A 16579-nucleotide genomic window follows, 5' to 3' on the forward strand; every position below is an offset into this window, starting at 1 on the left:
GCTAGATTATATGGTTATTTATTCTATTAAAATACCATATCATGATTTCCATTTTTTAAAATCTTTTGTAATCCTTTTTGGCATACAATAAATGGGATCAATTTCATCAAATTTGTATTTTTCGAAATCAATTAAACTCAACCCAGCAATTCCAAAACATGTATGATAAATATCAGTTTGATTATCTGGTCTATCACTTATACCACCTATTTCAAAATCTTGACATGTTAGTATAAATTTTTCCAATTTATCCAAGTCCACCCAATTTTTTTTACCTAATATTGATAATGATGACAAGACCCACCAACTATAACAGACATCAGGCAATTTTTCAGGTCTACCATTGAATCCACCAGATGGTAAAACTTGTCTTTCACTTAACCAATTACTTATTTTCAAATCATCTAATCTTGATAATTCATCCATTATTGCTAATGCTCCAACACAAACAAATACTTGTGCAGCATGAGATTCCGACCCAGGTACTAAACCAAATCCTCCATCAAAGTTATAACAATCTAGTATAAATTTTGTGGCTGGTCCTGTGATTTCTTTAGTTAATTCATCTAGTAATGATAATGCTGATATGGCAGTATATGTAAATCTTGTATCTATTTCTCCAAATTTATCACCTTGAAAACTTCCATTTCTTAACTGTAAACTTTTTATAAATTTTACTATTTTTTGTTTTTGATCTATTGTCAAGGGACTCAAATCATAATTATAATATTTTAATATTTGTAAAGCTGATAATGTTGATAGTATATGTGCATCATGATTTGGAAATGAGCCAAACGCACCTGATTCTGAGTCCCAACAACTCATAACATATTCAATTACTTTATTTTGAGGTAATGTTTGATCATTCAATTGTTTCATCGTTAATAATGTTGTAGTACCCCAATATAATCCATTCATTCTTAAATGTTCACTTAACCAATATTCATAAGATCGATTCGATTCTTGCTCAATTATAAAGTTTACATGTTTGTCTCTCACAAATGGAGGTAGATTGTTTGATTCTGAAGACATTGATGTAGTTTGATGAGCTTGGTTAATCTGATATATTTCATGTAATCAGAACGGAATTAATAAAAAATAAATTCTAGTATGCTACCAACTGAAATGAAAGTTTGGTAGTTGCGTTAAAATCATTTGGTAGTTTCATAAAACGCGTCTTTTATTATTTAATCTTTATTTGATTTACCATATTATTATTACATCTCTATTATTATAATCATTCAAACTTGTATTAATACAAGATACCATTATTCAATCATATAATGATTGCTTCACAGCAAATAAACACAGCATTACCAATAAAACTACAGCCAGCCAATCTTCGACCTATAGTATTCAGAATTTTAACTAAAAAGCATGGATTAAATGTAAATACTGAAGCATTATCAATATTAACTGAAACAATAAGTTTAAAATTTGGTTTTAATTGGAAAAGTATACAATCGAATAATTTTTTAGAAGAAATTGCAAAATTTTGGAAATTAGAAGATAGAGGAATTTTCATTGATGGTAATGGGTTAAAAGATATACTAAAAGAATTAAATCAAAAAGATGATGCAATTAAATTACAGAAAGCTAAAAGATCAAATACGATAATTGATGAAAATTCAAATAATGAAATAAATTTTAAATGGGAAGATTATTTTCATGTCGTATCACCAAACCAACAACCTATAAGTATATTTGATAAGAATAGAAAACAATTTAACGTATATTTGAAAAGAGGTAAATCTACAATACTAAATTCATTGAATTCAAACTTGAGCTATATGATTGAGTCCAAGAACAATCACTACTACTTAATAATGGATAGATTATCAAGAAATGAAAACTTTCAAAAAATGCCAATGTCGAGTATATCAAATATATCTTCAATTATTGATGATTCAACTACAAAACATAATGAAATAACAATGATTAAAAATGTGTTAGGTAGAGATGGTCAAAAATTCTTATTATTTGGATTACTTACTAAAAATTCAACAGATGATTATATATTAGAAGATGCAACAGATTATATTGAATTGAATTTAAATCAAGCAATGAAAAACAAAGGTTCATTTTATTGTTGTGGAATGTATGTACTAGTTGAAGGAATTTATTCTGCGTCAGGTGGGAACTTGAATGCGAAACAAGACTATATTGGTGGATGTTTTTATGTAAGCAATATAGCTCAACCACCAGCTGAAAGAAGGGATAAAAATTTAGATGCATATGGATATTTAGATTTTTTGGGTGTTCATAAAAATAATATACAATCTACAGTGAGTGATAAAGCCATCAAAATTCCAAAAGAATTTAGAAAAAAAATGATTCAAATGGAAAAGTCGTTGGTGGGTCATAAACTTATAGTAGTGGGGAGTGAATTACATTTAGACTCAAACAAAGTTCTTGAAGGTTTAACTAAATTTTTCAAACATTTGGAAAATTCAATAATTGAATCAAAAGATTTACAAAATAGTTCAATACCGTTAGCATTAGTTTTAATTGGTTCATTTTCATCAAAACCATTAACATCAACCAGTTCATCAATCACAAGCTTGTCAAATTCCGAAATATATAAAAGTAATTTTGATCAATTATCTCACATTTTAAATGAGTTTCCAAATATAGTAAACGCTTGCAAAATAGTGTTGATTCCAGGTGATAATGATCCATGGCAGTCAACTTTCTCATTGGGTTCTTCATGTTCAAACGTATATCCACAACCATCTATACCAAAAGTATTCATAAATAGATTAGAAAAATTATTACCAAAGGGCAATTTAGTATTAGCATGGAATCCGACTAGGATCAATTATCTTTCACAAGAAATTTTATTATTCAAAGATCAATTAATGAATAAATTTAAAAGAAATGATATTTTGTTTCCCTTAGATCTAGAACTAGAAGAACAAAAAAATTTAGATGCATTAAGCAAAGAAGACAGAATAAACCAATTAATCCAAACAAAAGATGTTAGACTAAGCAATAAAATTAAACAAGCAAGAAAACTAGTCAAGACTTTACTAGATCAAAGTAATCTACAACCATTTGATAAAAAATTAAAAATAGTAAATCAATCAATGGATTATGCATTAAGAATTGAACCATCACCAAATTTAATTATACTAAATGACTCGAATTTTGATAATTTTGAAGTTATTTATCAAGGTTGCAGAGTTATTAATTTGACACTGGCTGTTAATGAAAATATAAGAAAATTCAATTATATAGAATATTATCCTGCTTTGAAAAAAATAGAATTTAAAGACTTGTATTTTTGATACAATATACGAATTGAATGATTTAGTGCAAAATTTTATTAAATTTTCTAGAGAAGAATGAGTAATTCACAAAAAAATGTAAAACTTCTTTGAAACTTGATAGGATGTGATTTTATCAAAGTCAACATGTAGATCAGGCGATATTGGTATTTTCAACAGTGAACCTTGAGAAAATTTAGACTCAGATAGACTTGTAATTAGCACAGATGAATCTTTTGATGAATATTTTAATTCATAATCTAAATTGTCTGACTCAAAAATGATACACAATTTGTACTCTTGTTCGATATCTATTTTCTTAAATTGCAAATTATACTTTATAGGTTCGACACTTTTTTCTTTCACTATATCCATCTTTTCCGGTAAGTCATCAAGTTCTTCTATTAACTTCTTTTGCGGCCTCACGTTTCCTCTATTGAATAAATCTGGTAATCCATCATCTTGCATTATATCATCATCCTCGCCATTTAATTCTTCTAGCACTCCCAAAGTTTCATTTTGCTTCAAATCATTCAACTTTTTAAATCCTATATCATTTAACTCTTCACTTGTAATTTCAATTTCCTTGATATCACCCTTTGATAACATTTTGGGTATACTATAATCTCTTTCCAAAGTTATTAAATTTATCATTTCCACCAGTTCAATACACCATTCAATTAATATTAGTCTTAAATCTTTATTTAATTGACACCATTGGAAACATTGAGAATTTACACAACAATCATATACCAACGACGGAAATCCCTTTTTATCTTTTGATTGTCTAGCTTTTGATACAACTATAGGTATTTCCCATTGGTTTTCTATAATCATTGGGAAAACAATTTCTGGTTCGAATTCCACTGAAGGTTTTGGTACTTGATTATCATGGCATATATTTATAAATGCTTTTGTTAATATTTCTTCATTTTTTTTGGACTCTAGAATTTTGGTTTTGACAACGAATCCTGGCTTGGGATGTAGTATTATTTTGGATTGATTGGCTTCTAAAATTGACATTGTTTGGTTCTGTTGGGTAAAAAATAATGATTCTGAATCATGTTCTCATTCTCAACTTTTAGATATGATACTCATTTTTTAAATTATTTAGTGATATTAGTTTTTGCAACAATAGTTTCTTTCACCACAACAAATTCAATACATGAATGTTTTAGTCTATTCTGGTCCAGGTACTACTACTGAGAGTGTTAAACACTGTTTGGAGTCTTTAAGATTGCATTTGGCAAATTACTATGCCGTTTTACCTGTTAATGAAACAGTATTATTGACTGAACCATGGATGAGGAAAACTTCAATGTTAGTTATACCAGGCGGAGCTGATTTACCGTACTGTAATGTACTAAATGGAGAAGGCAACAGAAGGATTACTAAATATGTTAAGAATGGCGGTAGATATATGGGATTTTGTGCAGGTGCTTATTATGCATCGGCCAGATGTGAATTTGATATTGGAGGACCATTGGAAGTTACAGGTTCTAGAGAATTGGCATTTTTTCCAGGCACTTCAAGAGGTTGTGCATTCAAAGGATTTGATTATGAACTGCATTCTGGTGCAAGAGCTGCAAAATTGGTGACAAATACTCATTTTTTACCAAAAGTTTCTGAACATACGTATAATTATTATAATGGGGGTGGGATTTTCATGAATGCATCCAGCTATAAAGATGTTGAAGTTCTTGCGAGATATGAAGAAAAAACTGATATCGAAGATGATGATAAAGCCGCAATAATATATAGAAAAATTGGTAAAGGTGATGTGATATTGACGGGTAGTCATCCAGAATTTACACCGAACTTATTTAAAAATGTTGAACCAGGTTTTGAAAAAGTTGTTGATAAATTGAACGAATCTGATCAAGATAGAAAAATTTTAATGAGAGAATTACTTAAAAAAATTGGATTAAGAGTTAGTGAAGATGTTGATTCCACGGTGCCTAAAGTTACTCCAATGTATATTGCGTCACCATTTGAAAATAATTCTGAACAATTATATAAATTGCTTAAAGATAAATTAAACATCAGTGGACCATTCAAAGACACTAATGATACTTTCATTTTCCAAGATGAACATTCGAACCATCAATATAATGACACGGAGGAAGAAGTAGAAGATCCGAACAGTGTTTCAAAATACATAAATTTCATAACATCCAACAATATCCCATCAAATAAAATGACGCCATATTTTAACATGCAAAAATATTTTGAAAACTTAAAGAAGCTATCATCAAATGCTCCTTTAGAATTTGGTAATTTTCTTGGTTATTCTGAAGTTATAACATCCACAAATACAATTCTTGATAAAAATCCTAATTGGTTGGAACATCTTCCAAATGGTTTTACTTTAACTGCTTCTACTCAAATTGCTGGCCGAGGTCGTGGTGGAAATGTTTGGATAAATCCAAGGGGAGTTTTAGCTACTTCAATATTATTTAAAGTTCCGCAGTCACCTCAAGCCTCGTCTTCTATTGTTTCCTTACAGTATCTTTGTGGATTAGCCTTAATTGAAGCAATTTTGGGTTATGGTAGTGAAGTATCAGGTAAAGGGATAGGATATGAAGATATGCCATTGAGATTGAAATGGCCAAATGATATTTTTATATTGAAACCTGAATATTTTGATACTTTAAAACATGAAGTTAGTACAACTGTTGATGGTGATGATGAAAAATATGTTAAAGTTTCAGGTGCTCTAATAAATTCACAATATATTAATGGAACTTTCAACTTGGTATGGGGAGGTGGAGTTAATGTATCAAATCCTGCACCAACAACGTCCTTAAATTTAGTATTGGAAAAGTTAAATGAAATTAGAAAATCAAATAATTTGCCAGTATTACCACCTTATGAACCTGAATTGTTATTAGCAAAATTAATATTCACAATTGATCAATTTTATAAAGTATTTAAGAAATCAGGTTTGAAACCTTTTTTACCATTGTACTACAAAAGATGGTTTCATTCAAATCAAAAAGTTGATGTTGAGAATAATGGTCAAACAAGAATTTGTATTATAAAGGGGATTACTCCAGATTATGGATTATTAATTGCAGAGGATATAGATAATAAAGAAGTGTTACATTTACAACCGGATGGCAATTCTTTTGATATCTTCAAAGGTTTAGTTTATAAAAAAAACACATAATAGGTTCAAATAGATGATTATAGATTTTAAAATTCTTCTTGATATATAAAGCCCCTTAAAGCCTCTTAAAGATAATTCATAATGAAAAAAATAACATAAAAGCATTAAAAAAATCGCGTTGCAAAAATGTAGAACTTACAAAACTAATAACTTAAATTATATTCGTATGAAAGTCAAGGTGGTGAAATGGACAGGATATTGTACATGGCATTGGGATTTGGCATCTTCAACTAATAGTGATGGACTGGGATATGTTGAAGATACATGTGGGATTTGTAGAGTTTCATTTGATGGAGCTTGTCCAACTTGTAAATATCCAGGTGATGAATGTCCAGTTATATTAGGTTCGGGTTGTACTCATAACTTTCATCTTCATTGTATTTTTAAATGGTTAGAACAAGAATCTTCAAAGGGATTGTGTCCTATGTGTAGACAAATTTTTACTTTCAAGCCATTAATTACAAATAATGAATCAAAAGGAGAATATGTGAATTTGAAAACGTTAATAGATGGTCATAAGGTAATGAGAGAAAGAATACTGGAAAATAATGAATTTGAGAGTGATATTTAAATTGTATATTGGAGTTCAGGATCGTCAAGTTTTCAGTAGTTATCATAATATGGAAATTCTCATTGTTTCATCTAATCTTGGAAGGTAGAAGGAACCACAAGCAACAACTTCTCATTCATTAAAAAGTATTTGACGTTGTCAATGTCTTGCCGTTCATATGGGCATACAAATTGTTTTTACTGCAGCAAGGTTTTTTGTCAAATTCTTATTAAATTCATCTAATTTTAGGAAATTATTATTACACTGATTTTATAATTATACGTTGCTACTTAATCAACAAAGATGTCTTGGAGCTATTTTTGATCATATACACTCCCATAATTCAGTTGTGATTCATGAAAACTCAAAAATTTTGAGTCATTTGACCTTCCCTGTACACAAGCTCGATTTTTAGTACTTGATCAATGGTCGCAGCTGATTTTTTCAAAGCTAATCCTTTTTATAATCAAATGGTTCATTGGACACAGTATTCAGGAATATAGTATAATGTTACATTTACAACAAACTTCTAAAAAACTCTCTAAGCGTGGAACCCCTCTCTTATGATCAAAACTTACTTCAGGCAATGAAGTCAAGCTCAAATTAGCAGGTTATATTCAAAAATTCTTAGCCCAAAGGAACAAATGGAAATATGAATTTTGGTCTTGAATACGAAATTTACGAAATACGAAAAAAATAATAAAATAATAGATTGTGAAACAATTTTTCAATTTAAACAATAGACAACTAGAAATGCTTTCTAATTCCATTCGTTTACATAATGCTCTATATAGAGGTTCAATTAGCTCATTTCTCAAGAGATCATTTTCAAAATCAATCGTTACTCATATACAACAAGCCAAAACTTCACATCAAACTCAATTAGAGATAGCTAGATCAAAATTTACCCCACATGAATTAGAATTAGCTAGATTAACGAGGGATGCTAAATTAGGTTGGCTCAAAAACTTACCTAAAGCATGGATACCTTATTTGGAGTTAATGAGATTGGAAAAACCAGTTGGAACTTGGCTTTTATTAATTCCAAGTTATTGGGGCATAACAATGGCTGCTTATTCAATTGCAGCACCACTTACAACTACATTAACTGCAATTGGATTATTTTCTGCTGGTGCTTTGATTATGAGAGGTGCTGGCTGTACAATTAATGATATATGGGATAGAAATTTGGATAATCAAGTTGCAAGAACTATGGAAAGACCAATCACAAGTGGGAGAGTAACTGTTCCTCAAGCTGTTGCATGGTTAGGTGTTCAATGCTTTGCTGGATTAGGTGTTTTGTTAAGTTTACCTTGGGAATGTTTTTATCTTGGAGCTTTATCATTACCTTTTGTATTTGCATATCCATTATTTAAAAGATATACTTATTATCCACAAGCTGTATTGTCAATTTGTTTCAGTTGGGGTTGTTTATTGGGTTTCCCAGCTGTTGGTGCACCTTTAAATTTATTAGTCGCTGTACCTCTTTTCATATCAAATTGGATTTGGTGTTTGACGTACGATACAATTTATGCTCATCAAGATAAAAAATTTGACATTAAAGCCGGTATAAAATCAACTGCTTTAGCATGGGGAGATAAAACAAAACCAATTTTAAAAGGATTGACAGTAGCTCAAGCTGGTTTTTACGGGTTAGCAGGTATAATGAACTCAATGGGTCCAGGATTTTTCATTGGTGGTGCAATTGCTATTACAAGACTATATAAACAAATCATAAATGTTGATTTAGACAATGAAAAAAGTTGTTGGAGTGCTTTTACTTCAAATATTCAAACTGGTTTTATATTTTGGTATGGAATATTATTTGATTACATTTTATTACTTTTGGGTATATTATAGAAAATCGTTTATTAATTTTTTAGTATTTGATAATTCTAATTTGGTAATTGTTTTGGTGATTAATTTTTCTCTAGATTTTTGTTTCAATTGTTTGATGCTATTTTGTAGGTAGGTAATGATGTAAATTATTGGCATTTTTTCTGGAATAAGTTTGACAATCTCATGAGTTGGAAAATGACTTCCATATGTATCTAAAAAATGCAGAACAGCAGGCTCAACCGATTCACCTTTTTCATAAATGCTTAGATAAAACTCGAAGATTGATATCAATTTCGTTTTGTCGTATTCAAACGTGTTTTGTTGAAGTTTGGGATAGTATTTAAACTCTATTGACTTACCTTTTGCCAATTTTTCAGCAGTTGAATAGTCACCAAAATTGAGTAATTCTTGTATATTTTGTTCTTTGTAGATTTTGTGGTACTGGAAAATGTTAGTAGATTTTTCACTTGCCAAAGCTAATTCGAAAGATTTGAGATATAGCTCAATAAATGGTTTAATACTAGCGTCTTGTGATAGGTTGAGGTAGCTTAGCCATGATATTTTGGGCCAGTTGTCATTCTCCAAGGAGTTGTAAACTTTGTAGTCTTCGTGGACTTTTTTTACCTTGGCTGACATATCATCATTATAAATAGATTTTAATGTGGACATTATAAGTTCAAACAATTCATCTTTCAAAGCTTCATTTTCATAAAATGACGTTTCAAGTAACTCAATTTGTAAAAAGGAAAAATCTTCACCTTTCATCTCGTCTGATAACCCATTCAAAATTCTTCTATTGACTTCATGATATTTCTTGGACTTCTTTATAAAATCATAACCCTTTTTTTGATCTAATCTTATTACGTTTAATAATAGTTTACTATACTCTTTTTCTTCAAGGTTTGCTTTTTGTAAAAATTGTATAGCATCATCTATTATTTCAAACTGAATGTATTTTAGTAGATATTCGGTATATTCAGACGTCACATCAGTTGTACTCAGTTTGTAAATTTTGGATACCAATATTTGCTTTTTGGGGTCTTCTAGTAGCTCTTTAATTATCAATTTATCATCTTCTGCATTACTCCAGGTGTCCTTGTCTATAAATGTTTTAATCGTATCCAGCGGTAGTATCTTATAATACAAATATCTAGATTCTTTTGTCATTTCATTTGGTTCCATTGTTTGGAGGTACTTTTTTTCCAATTCTCCATCTTTAAAGTCCCATTGATCGATTACTTCTTGAAGACCTGGATAGACTTCATATGGAGCATCTTCACCCAATAGTTTGAGTGTCAAGTTTGGATTAATTTTAAAAGCACCATCTGAATCTTTTTTCACAAGAAACTCAAAAGGATCTTCTTCGTTAAGAAAAGTAGCTAACGTTTTCAAAAGGTGGGTATAGTTTTGTTCGTCATCTAAAGCTAGAACTTTTTCAAATTCATTAGTCTCTAGAGATTCTTGAAATAATTTGTTTGCTGTCTTGATAATATTCTCTTCATGTAATAAAAAAACTTTATTCTCATTATATACTACCATCTTGGCTAATGATTTTTCAGATTTACCAGTTAATTCTTCAACACTTTTGTCCTCATATACTATATCCGCAGAACCTATGTTATAATTTGATTCATTTGTACTTATATTTTCTTGATTTTCCAAATCTCTAGGTGTATTTGAGTCCACTAATTCCATTTGTAAAACCTTCTCCAAACTTTCTAAAGATGAAACAACTAGTGAATTTCGGAAAATTGCAAAAACATAAGGCCAACTAATTGCAACACTCTTTGGATAACCTTGATCAATCCAAGTCAACGTGCCTCTAGTTACATCACCTGCGGAATTTATAAACATGGCAATTGATGTATTTTCGTCGGACAGAATAGTTAATAAATGCTCTCGATCTCCAGGAGGAGTCTGAAATTGAATTATATGTGGCTGTACATCCAATTCTGATTTATACTCAAATAATGGAGATAAATTGTCGTTAGTTGTATCTAGTGTTGCATAAGTTTTATTATTTGCTAGTAAAATTAAATTGTTCACTGGTGAAGTAACTTTTATGGCTCCATTGTAGTCAATTTCTTTTATTGTGTTCCATTGATTTCCATCCAATCGTAGAATTTGTAGTTTGTCTTTCGCAATTGTAATTATGGAGTTTCCACCTTCGTATAGACAAATTGACTTTATATTTTGTAATTTAGAAGTTGTTGCAAATGGTGATAATTCAGGTAACATATAAGTTTCGACGAAACCATTGCAGACTAACGATAGTTTTTGAGTTTCCTTTAGACATGTTAAATTTCTTATCGATTTAGATCCAATTGATAATTGACTTATTAATAAATAATCAGTTGCATCTTCAAATAAATGATAATGAAATAATGTACCTTTTGAAGTTCCTATATAGATATTTCTTTCATATGATGATATTGATGTTATAACTTCATTAGATTTTAACGGTAGATCATTTATTAATGGATCTATAATATAATTGATCATGAATATTAAGACATTGATCTTTAATTAAGTAGTGATAATTGATTCAAAGAAATAATATTGCGCACCGAAATTGTAAGTGTCTACAATACACAATTAATATGTACAATTAGTAAGATATACAATTACTTAATACAAAATTATATACAAGTAGTTTATTATTGATTAGTTGGTGGGAATGCTAAATTATCTCTATGTGCAATATATTCACTATCAGCGTATCCCAAGATTGATTCAATTTGTTGACTTTTATGACCTTTTATTAATTTAATTTCATTTGAAGTATAATTGACTCTACATTGACCAACCTCTATCAATTCATCTGAATCTTCTTGTTCTACTTTTATTGAAACACATTCATTCTCGTGAAATGTACCAACAACATCTACAATACCAGCAGGTAAAAGACCAGCTCTATCTCTCCTAGTTAATGCATTATAACAACCTTTATCTATTATTAAAGTTCCTTTTGTTTTTAATCCATGTAAAATCCAGAATCTTTTATCTGATCGTATTTTGATGTCTTGTGCTAAGCTTAGGAATCTAGTATGTAATGGAATTTTTTTATCATCAATATCCTTTTGTAAAATACTTCTTTGTTCCTCTATTGTTCCATCTCCAACTTCTTGTGATTGAATATGATTAACAATATCTAGTATATAATGAGGTTGACTTGATAGTGTAATTATTGTTGTAACACCAACATTAGTTGCTAACCCAGCTGCAATTAATTTGGTTGTCATTCCTCCAGTTCCAACATTTGAACCTGCTCCTCCATCATCATTTGTATTTACATTTAAATCATCAATTTTATCAACCACCAATATAGGTTTTGCATCTGGATTAGTTCTTGGATTATCCGTGTATAAACATTCAACATCAGTCATTAAAAATAAATAATCTGCATGAATCATACCTGCAGTAATTGCTGATAAAGTATCATTATCTCCAAATTTAATTTCTGAAACGGATAAAGTATCATTTTCATTTACAATTGGTATTATCCCCATATCTAATAATTCATTTATAGTATTTTTAGCATTTTTATATTGAGTATAATCAATTATATCATTTCTTGTAATTAAAACTTGTGCAATAGTTTGATCCATTTGTCTAAATAAATCATTAAATAATCCAATTAATCGACCTTGACCTATCGAAGCTAATGCTTGAACTGCTGATAATTTTGATGGTTTTTTCTCTAATTTCATTACTTTCATACCAAATGCAATAGCTCCTGAAGATACAATAATTATTTTATGACCTTGTCTTCTTAATTTTGTTATAGTTTCAACTATATGTGACATATTTGCAATTCTTGGCTCTCTAGTGACAGCATCTACTAAAGATGATGAGCCAATTTTCACCACTATAGTAAATTGTTTTTTCTTATCATCTGTCATATTATTTGACCTTAAGTTTGGTTGCAATATTCAACTGATTAAAATCATAAATTTTTCAATCTTTTGAGTCATGTTAATATTCTGTTGCTACCATCTGGAAATTATCTTTTTAAAGTAATTTGCAAGATCTAGAGCTATGAAATCAATCAATAAAATATCAATATATGTAATCTTGAGATAAGGTTTCAAGTGCTTGAAGATTAACAAATTGGCATTCCTTGTCATAAGTTTGAGCTTTCTTTTTGCAATTTATTGCTATAAAAGTATTCCGAGATAAAGAATTAAAATCTAATTTTCCGATCTATTTATATGCACTCCAACTTTGCAACCACAGATTTTTAAAATAATTGATAAGAGATTGATAAGAGATTGACAAAAATCGATTCATTTCAAATTAAGATAATGAAATCAATAATTTATTTGATTCAAGGAAAAAGATGAAAACAAATTCAAGAAAGATTAAAGATATTTGATTCAAAATAATTATTAAACATTTAAGCGAAGTATTATTTTCTTGTAGTAAGTTATCACACTCTACACAAAAATAGTAGGGGGGTTTTTTTTAAGGTTTAAATTCAAAACGTCAAAATTTAAATTCAAGAAATTTTTCAAAGTTTTAATTTACGATTTATAGATTCTTTTAGATTATTTTATTAATTGATCTTCTATTTATCATTTGATATTCAAATTACTAAGCATTCGTATTATTTAATATAAAATTAATTTGATTTGGTTTTACAATTAATTAGTTAACAAAAATTAACAAAAGAAGGAAAAAAATTCGTTAATCAATTAATCTAGAGAAGCCACATTCTAAATACTTCATTCTTATTAAATTAAATTAGAATACTATTGTTCCCCCTGATGCATAACTTAATAAATTAAACAAAATTGATTAGTAAGGTAATTAATCAGATTGATTTTTCATCATCTGCCACAATGACTAAAACAGAACTAAATTCAAAGATATAAAAGATATAAAAGATATGAACATTTCAGTGAAAATGTGAAATATTACTTGAAAGCAGTGTGAAATAGTTTGAAAATATCACTGAAAAAGTTCATAAGATGGTAAATTGGAATAAATTTATTCCTAATGGTAATCAAAAGACTATAGATCATGGACCATCTGATGGATCAAATACATCTATAAATTCAAATTCATCAACTTCACCATTAAATAAAACAGGAGATACAAAATTCCATCAAGTTGAAATTGATGAAACTCCTGAACAATATATTGATATATCAGTTAATTTAACACCAGAAGAATTAGAAAAAAGAAATAATTCATTATCATTTAAAATTAAAAGATTTCTTTGGGATGGAACTGGCAAAAATCCAATTGAACAATCATATTTATTAAAACTCGATTTTTTTCTTTTATCATCTTCATGTTTAGGATATACTGCAAAATATTTAAATCAATCAAATATTACAACTTCTTACGTGAATGGAATGTCAGAATATTATAACATGAATAAAAATCAATATAATTATATGGTAACGATGTTTACAATTGGTTATATTATATTTCAAATTCCACTAAGCATTCTCATGCATCGAGTAAATGCAAGATATTATTTTGGATTTACAATTATGATTGTTAGTTGTTTAACTTTGGCAATGATTGGTGTTAAAAAAGATAACATTAGCTCCTTGTATGCTTTAAGATTTCTTATTGGAAGTGCTGAAAGTAATTATTTTAGTGGTACTGAATATATTTTAGGATCAAATTATGGAACAAACGAATTGACCAAACGGAGTGCATATTTTTCAATTGCAGCTGGATTGGCAGGTATCATTACTCCACTTTTACAACAAGCTATTATTAAAACTTTCAAACATTCTTCGTTGGAACCTTTTCAAATTATGTTCGTTTTTGATTTCATGATTAGTTTTGTCATTGGTTTATATACATTAATTGTCCATCCTGGTATACCTCAAGTAAATAAGAAGGATACATTTTACTTCACAGAAAGAGACGTGTTAGTTGGCTTGGAAAGACGTAGGTTACTTAAAGCTCAATTGAACACCAGACAACGCTATACATTACCTGCCATCAAAAAGTTTTTCAATAGTTGGCATTTATTTGTATTTCCTATACTATTTCTTTGTTACAACAATTCATGTAACTCCAGCTCACAACCAACTTTCCAATTGTTTTTGAAGTTGTATTTGAAGAAACCATCTAGCGTATATAATACTTGGCCAGCAATTCTGAGTGCAATTGGGATTGGGGTGACAATTATATTTTCCTATTTAAATGATTTTTTGGGAGGTAGAAAGAACTTTCATTTTCTTATAGCTGGGTTTATTATTTTCATTATAGGGTGCAGTTTACTTGCAAAATGGAATGTTCCAGTTGGATTTCACTACTTTTTATATGTTTTGATAGCTATTCCTCCAGCATTTATGCAAAGTCAAATTTTTTCCTGGATAAATAGAAATCCATTGTTGGTTCGAGATGATTTGAAAAGAAATTTTGTGATTGTGGTGACTAACACTCTAGCTTATGTCACTTCAATGGTTTCGATAGCTGTTTGGAACACTAAATATCAACCGGAATATTTCATTGGCTTTACATACACTGCTTGTTTGTCTGCTTTGGGTTTAATAGTTACCTGTTTGGTTCATTATTTAACTAAAAAGGATGAACAGAAAGCAAAATTGCAGGATGCTTCTAAAGAAACATCTTCAATTGAAAGTATCTAGATTGAAGAGAAATTTGAAACTTAAGTTCTATAAAAAGTAATGTACCTTACTCTATCATTCTATTTGAATATTGATTCTAAATTATCAGGATTAATTTCTCTCCAACCAACTAACTTTGTTGGTAAATTTTCCGGTAAATATTCTGGATAATAATCCTCTATAGCCTTCACTACTCCATCAAACATAATTCTATAAGCTTTGGAAGTAAAATGTATTCCATCATTTAAATAGTCAGCTAATGTACCAACTTGCCAATGCTCCTTATCACCACTTACTTCAAATAATTGTTCTTTGGTCCAACCTCCGTCTATTCTGAATAAGTTCCACAAATCCACAAAAGGAACATTAAATTCTTGAGCAACTTCTTTAGCTCCTTCGGAGTATTGATGATACCTTTCATTCGTTGTTGCGTCCCTTCCTAAGCTTCCTTTGTCCAGATTTGAAAATTCATCTTTAGCGATTTTTGGATCATGAAGACTAGGACCAATAAGTATAGGTTTAATGTTATTCTCTAAAGCCAATTGAAGTAGGAATTTAATGTTTTCTTTATGCCTCTCCAATTCCACAGGCTGAATAGAATTTATATCATCAAATCCATCATTAGTCCCAAAAAATATAGTCATCAATTTAATATTGTCTTTTTTTGAGTTTAATTCTGACTCAAGTAATTTTGGCAATATCAACCTAGCGTGTTCTGAACTATATCCACTATACCCACGGTTGATTACATCTAATTTTCTAATGTACCTGTTCTGTAATGCAGGTTGCAATGCAAAATTATCATTTATTTCATTACTGTATTGAGTAATTGAGTCTCCAAATAGTATAAATTTATTGTAATTCATTATGGTGTCTTTGCTGAATTTCTGTCGTAGTTTACAGGTTGTATAATTATTTTCAGTATTAATTAGATTAATAATAATGTATATTTAATGGTCGATAAATGTCGCTATCACGTAGTTATATCTCTGGATGATCTCTATATAAAGTAGATGATTGAGGTGAAATAAGGAAGTATTTATATAAAGTAATTATTGTGGCTCTGTTATTAGGCATAACATAGGTTATGAAGCATAGCATAGCTTATGGCCATGACAATTTCTTTTATATGTTTCTTCAAAATAAACAAATAACAGAA

The 16579-nt window shown here is 29.3% G+C and overlaps 10 protein-coding genes across 10 annotated transcripts; 5 read left to right on the forward strand and 5 right to left on the reverse strand. All coding sequences in view use genetic code 12, as the record gives it.

The window, feature by feature from the left end:
* Nucleotides 1-39: 39 nt before the first annotated feature.
* On the reverse strand, nt 40-1032 carry BET2 (Rab geranylgeranyltransferase; the record flags this gene model as incomplete). The annotated part of the gene is made up of 1 exon (XM_051763252.1): nt 40-1032. One exon carries the CDS (start codon nt 1030-1032, stop codon nt 40-42), a length of 993 nt encoding a protein of 330 aa, XP_051622889.1.
* A 251-nt stretch (nt 1033-1283) lies between these two features.
* DPB2 (DNA polymerase epsilon noncatalytic subunit) lies at nt 1284-3287 on the forward strand (the record flags this gene model as incomplete). The annotated part of the gene is made up of 1 exon (XM_051763262.1): nt 1284-3287. The coding sequence occupies one exon, from the start codon at nt 1284-1286 to the stop codon at nt 3285-3287; it is 2004 nt and encodes a 667-aa protein (XP_051622890.1).
* A 66-nt stretch (nt 3288-3353) lies between these two features.
* KGF54_000276 (uncharacterized protein) lies at nt 3354-4289 on the reverse strand (the record flags this gene model as incomplete). Its single annotated transcript, XM_051763273.1, has 1 exon — nt 3354-4289. The coding sequence occupies one exon, from the start codon at nt 4287-4289 to the stop codon at nt 3354-3356; it is 936 nt and encodes a 311-aa protein (XP_051622891.1).
* A 142-nt stretch (nt 4290-4431) lies between these two features.
* On the forward strand, nt 4432-6435 carry KGF54_000277 (biotin--[acetyl-CoA-carboxylase] ligase; the record flags this gene model as incomplete). Its single annotated transcript, XM_051763284.1, has 1 exon — nt 4432-6435. The coding sequence occupies one exon, from the start codon at nt 4432-4434 to the stop codon at nt 6433-6435; it is 2004 nt and encodes a 667-aa protein (XP_051622892.1).
* Nucleotides 6436-6601: 166 nt separating this feature from the next.
* Nucleotides 6602-7006, forward strand: KGF54_000278 (anaphase promoting complex subunit 11; the record flags this gene model as incomplete). Its single annotated transcript, XM_051763295.1, has 1 exon — nt 6602-7006. The coding sequence occupies one exon, from the start codon at nt 6602-6604 to the stop codon at nt 7004-7006; it is 405 nt and encodes a 134-aa protein (XP_051622893.1).
* A 732-nt stretch (nt 7007-7738) lies between these two features.
* On the forward strand, nt 7739-8845 carry KGF54_000279 (4-hydroxybenzoate octaprenyltransferase; the record flags this gene model as incomplete). Its single annotated transcript, XM_051763306.1, has 1 exon — nt 7739-8845. The coding sequence occupies one exon, from the start codon at nt 7739-7741 to the stop codon at nt 8843-8845; it is 1107 nt and encodes a 368-aa protein (XP_051622894.1).
* Nucleotides 8846-8904: 59 nt separating this feature from the next.
* KGF54_000280 (CORVET complex subunit) lies at nt 8905-11326 on the reverse strand (the record flags this gene model as incomplete). Its single annotated transcript, XM_051763318.1, has 2 exons — nt 8905-8915; nt 9073-11326. The coding sequence occupies 2 exons, from the start codon at nt 11324-11326 to the stop codon at nt 8905-8907; spliced, it is 2265 nt and encodes a 754-aa protein (XP_051622895.1).
* Nucleotides 11327-11481: 155 nt separating this feature from the next.
* PRO1 (glutamate 5-kinase) lies at nt 11482-12726 on the reverse strand (the record flags this gene model as incomplete). The annotated part of the gene is made up of 1 exon (XM_051763329.1): nt 11482-12726. One exon carries the CDS (start codon nt 12724-12726, stop codon nt 11482-11484), a length of 1245 nt encoding a protein of 414 aa, XP_051622896.1.
* Nucleotides 12727-13794: 1068 nt separating this feature from the next.
* KGF54_000282 (uncharacterized protein) lies at nt 13795-15441 on the forward strand (the record flags this gene model as incomplete). The annotated part of the gene is made up of 1 exon (XM_051763340.1): nt 13795-15441. One exon carries the CDS (start codon nt 13795-13797, stop codon nt 15439-15441), a length of 1647 nt encoding a protein of 548 aa, XP_051622897.1.
* A 59-nt stretch (nt 15442-15500) lies between these two features.
* Nucleotides 15501-16286, reverse strand: IAH1 (isoamyl acetate-hydrolyzing esterase; the record flags this gene model as incomplete). Its single annotated transcript, XM_051763351.1, has 1 exon — nt 15501-16286. One exon carries the CDS (start codon nt 16284-16286, stop codon nt 15501-15503), a length of 786 nt encoding a protein of 261 aa, XP_051622898.1.
* Between the last annotated feature and the right edge of the window lie 293 nt (nt 16287-16579).

This window comes from Candida jiufengensis (assembly GCF_024610255.1).
Source record: "Candida jiufengensis strain CBS 10846 chromosome Unknown scaffold9, whole genome shotgun sequence".
NCBI classification, from domain to species: Eukaryota; Fungi; Ascomycota; class Pichiomycetes; order Serinales; family Debaryomycetaceae; genus Lodderomyces; species Lodderomyces jiufengensis.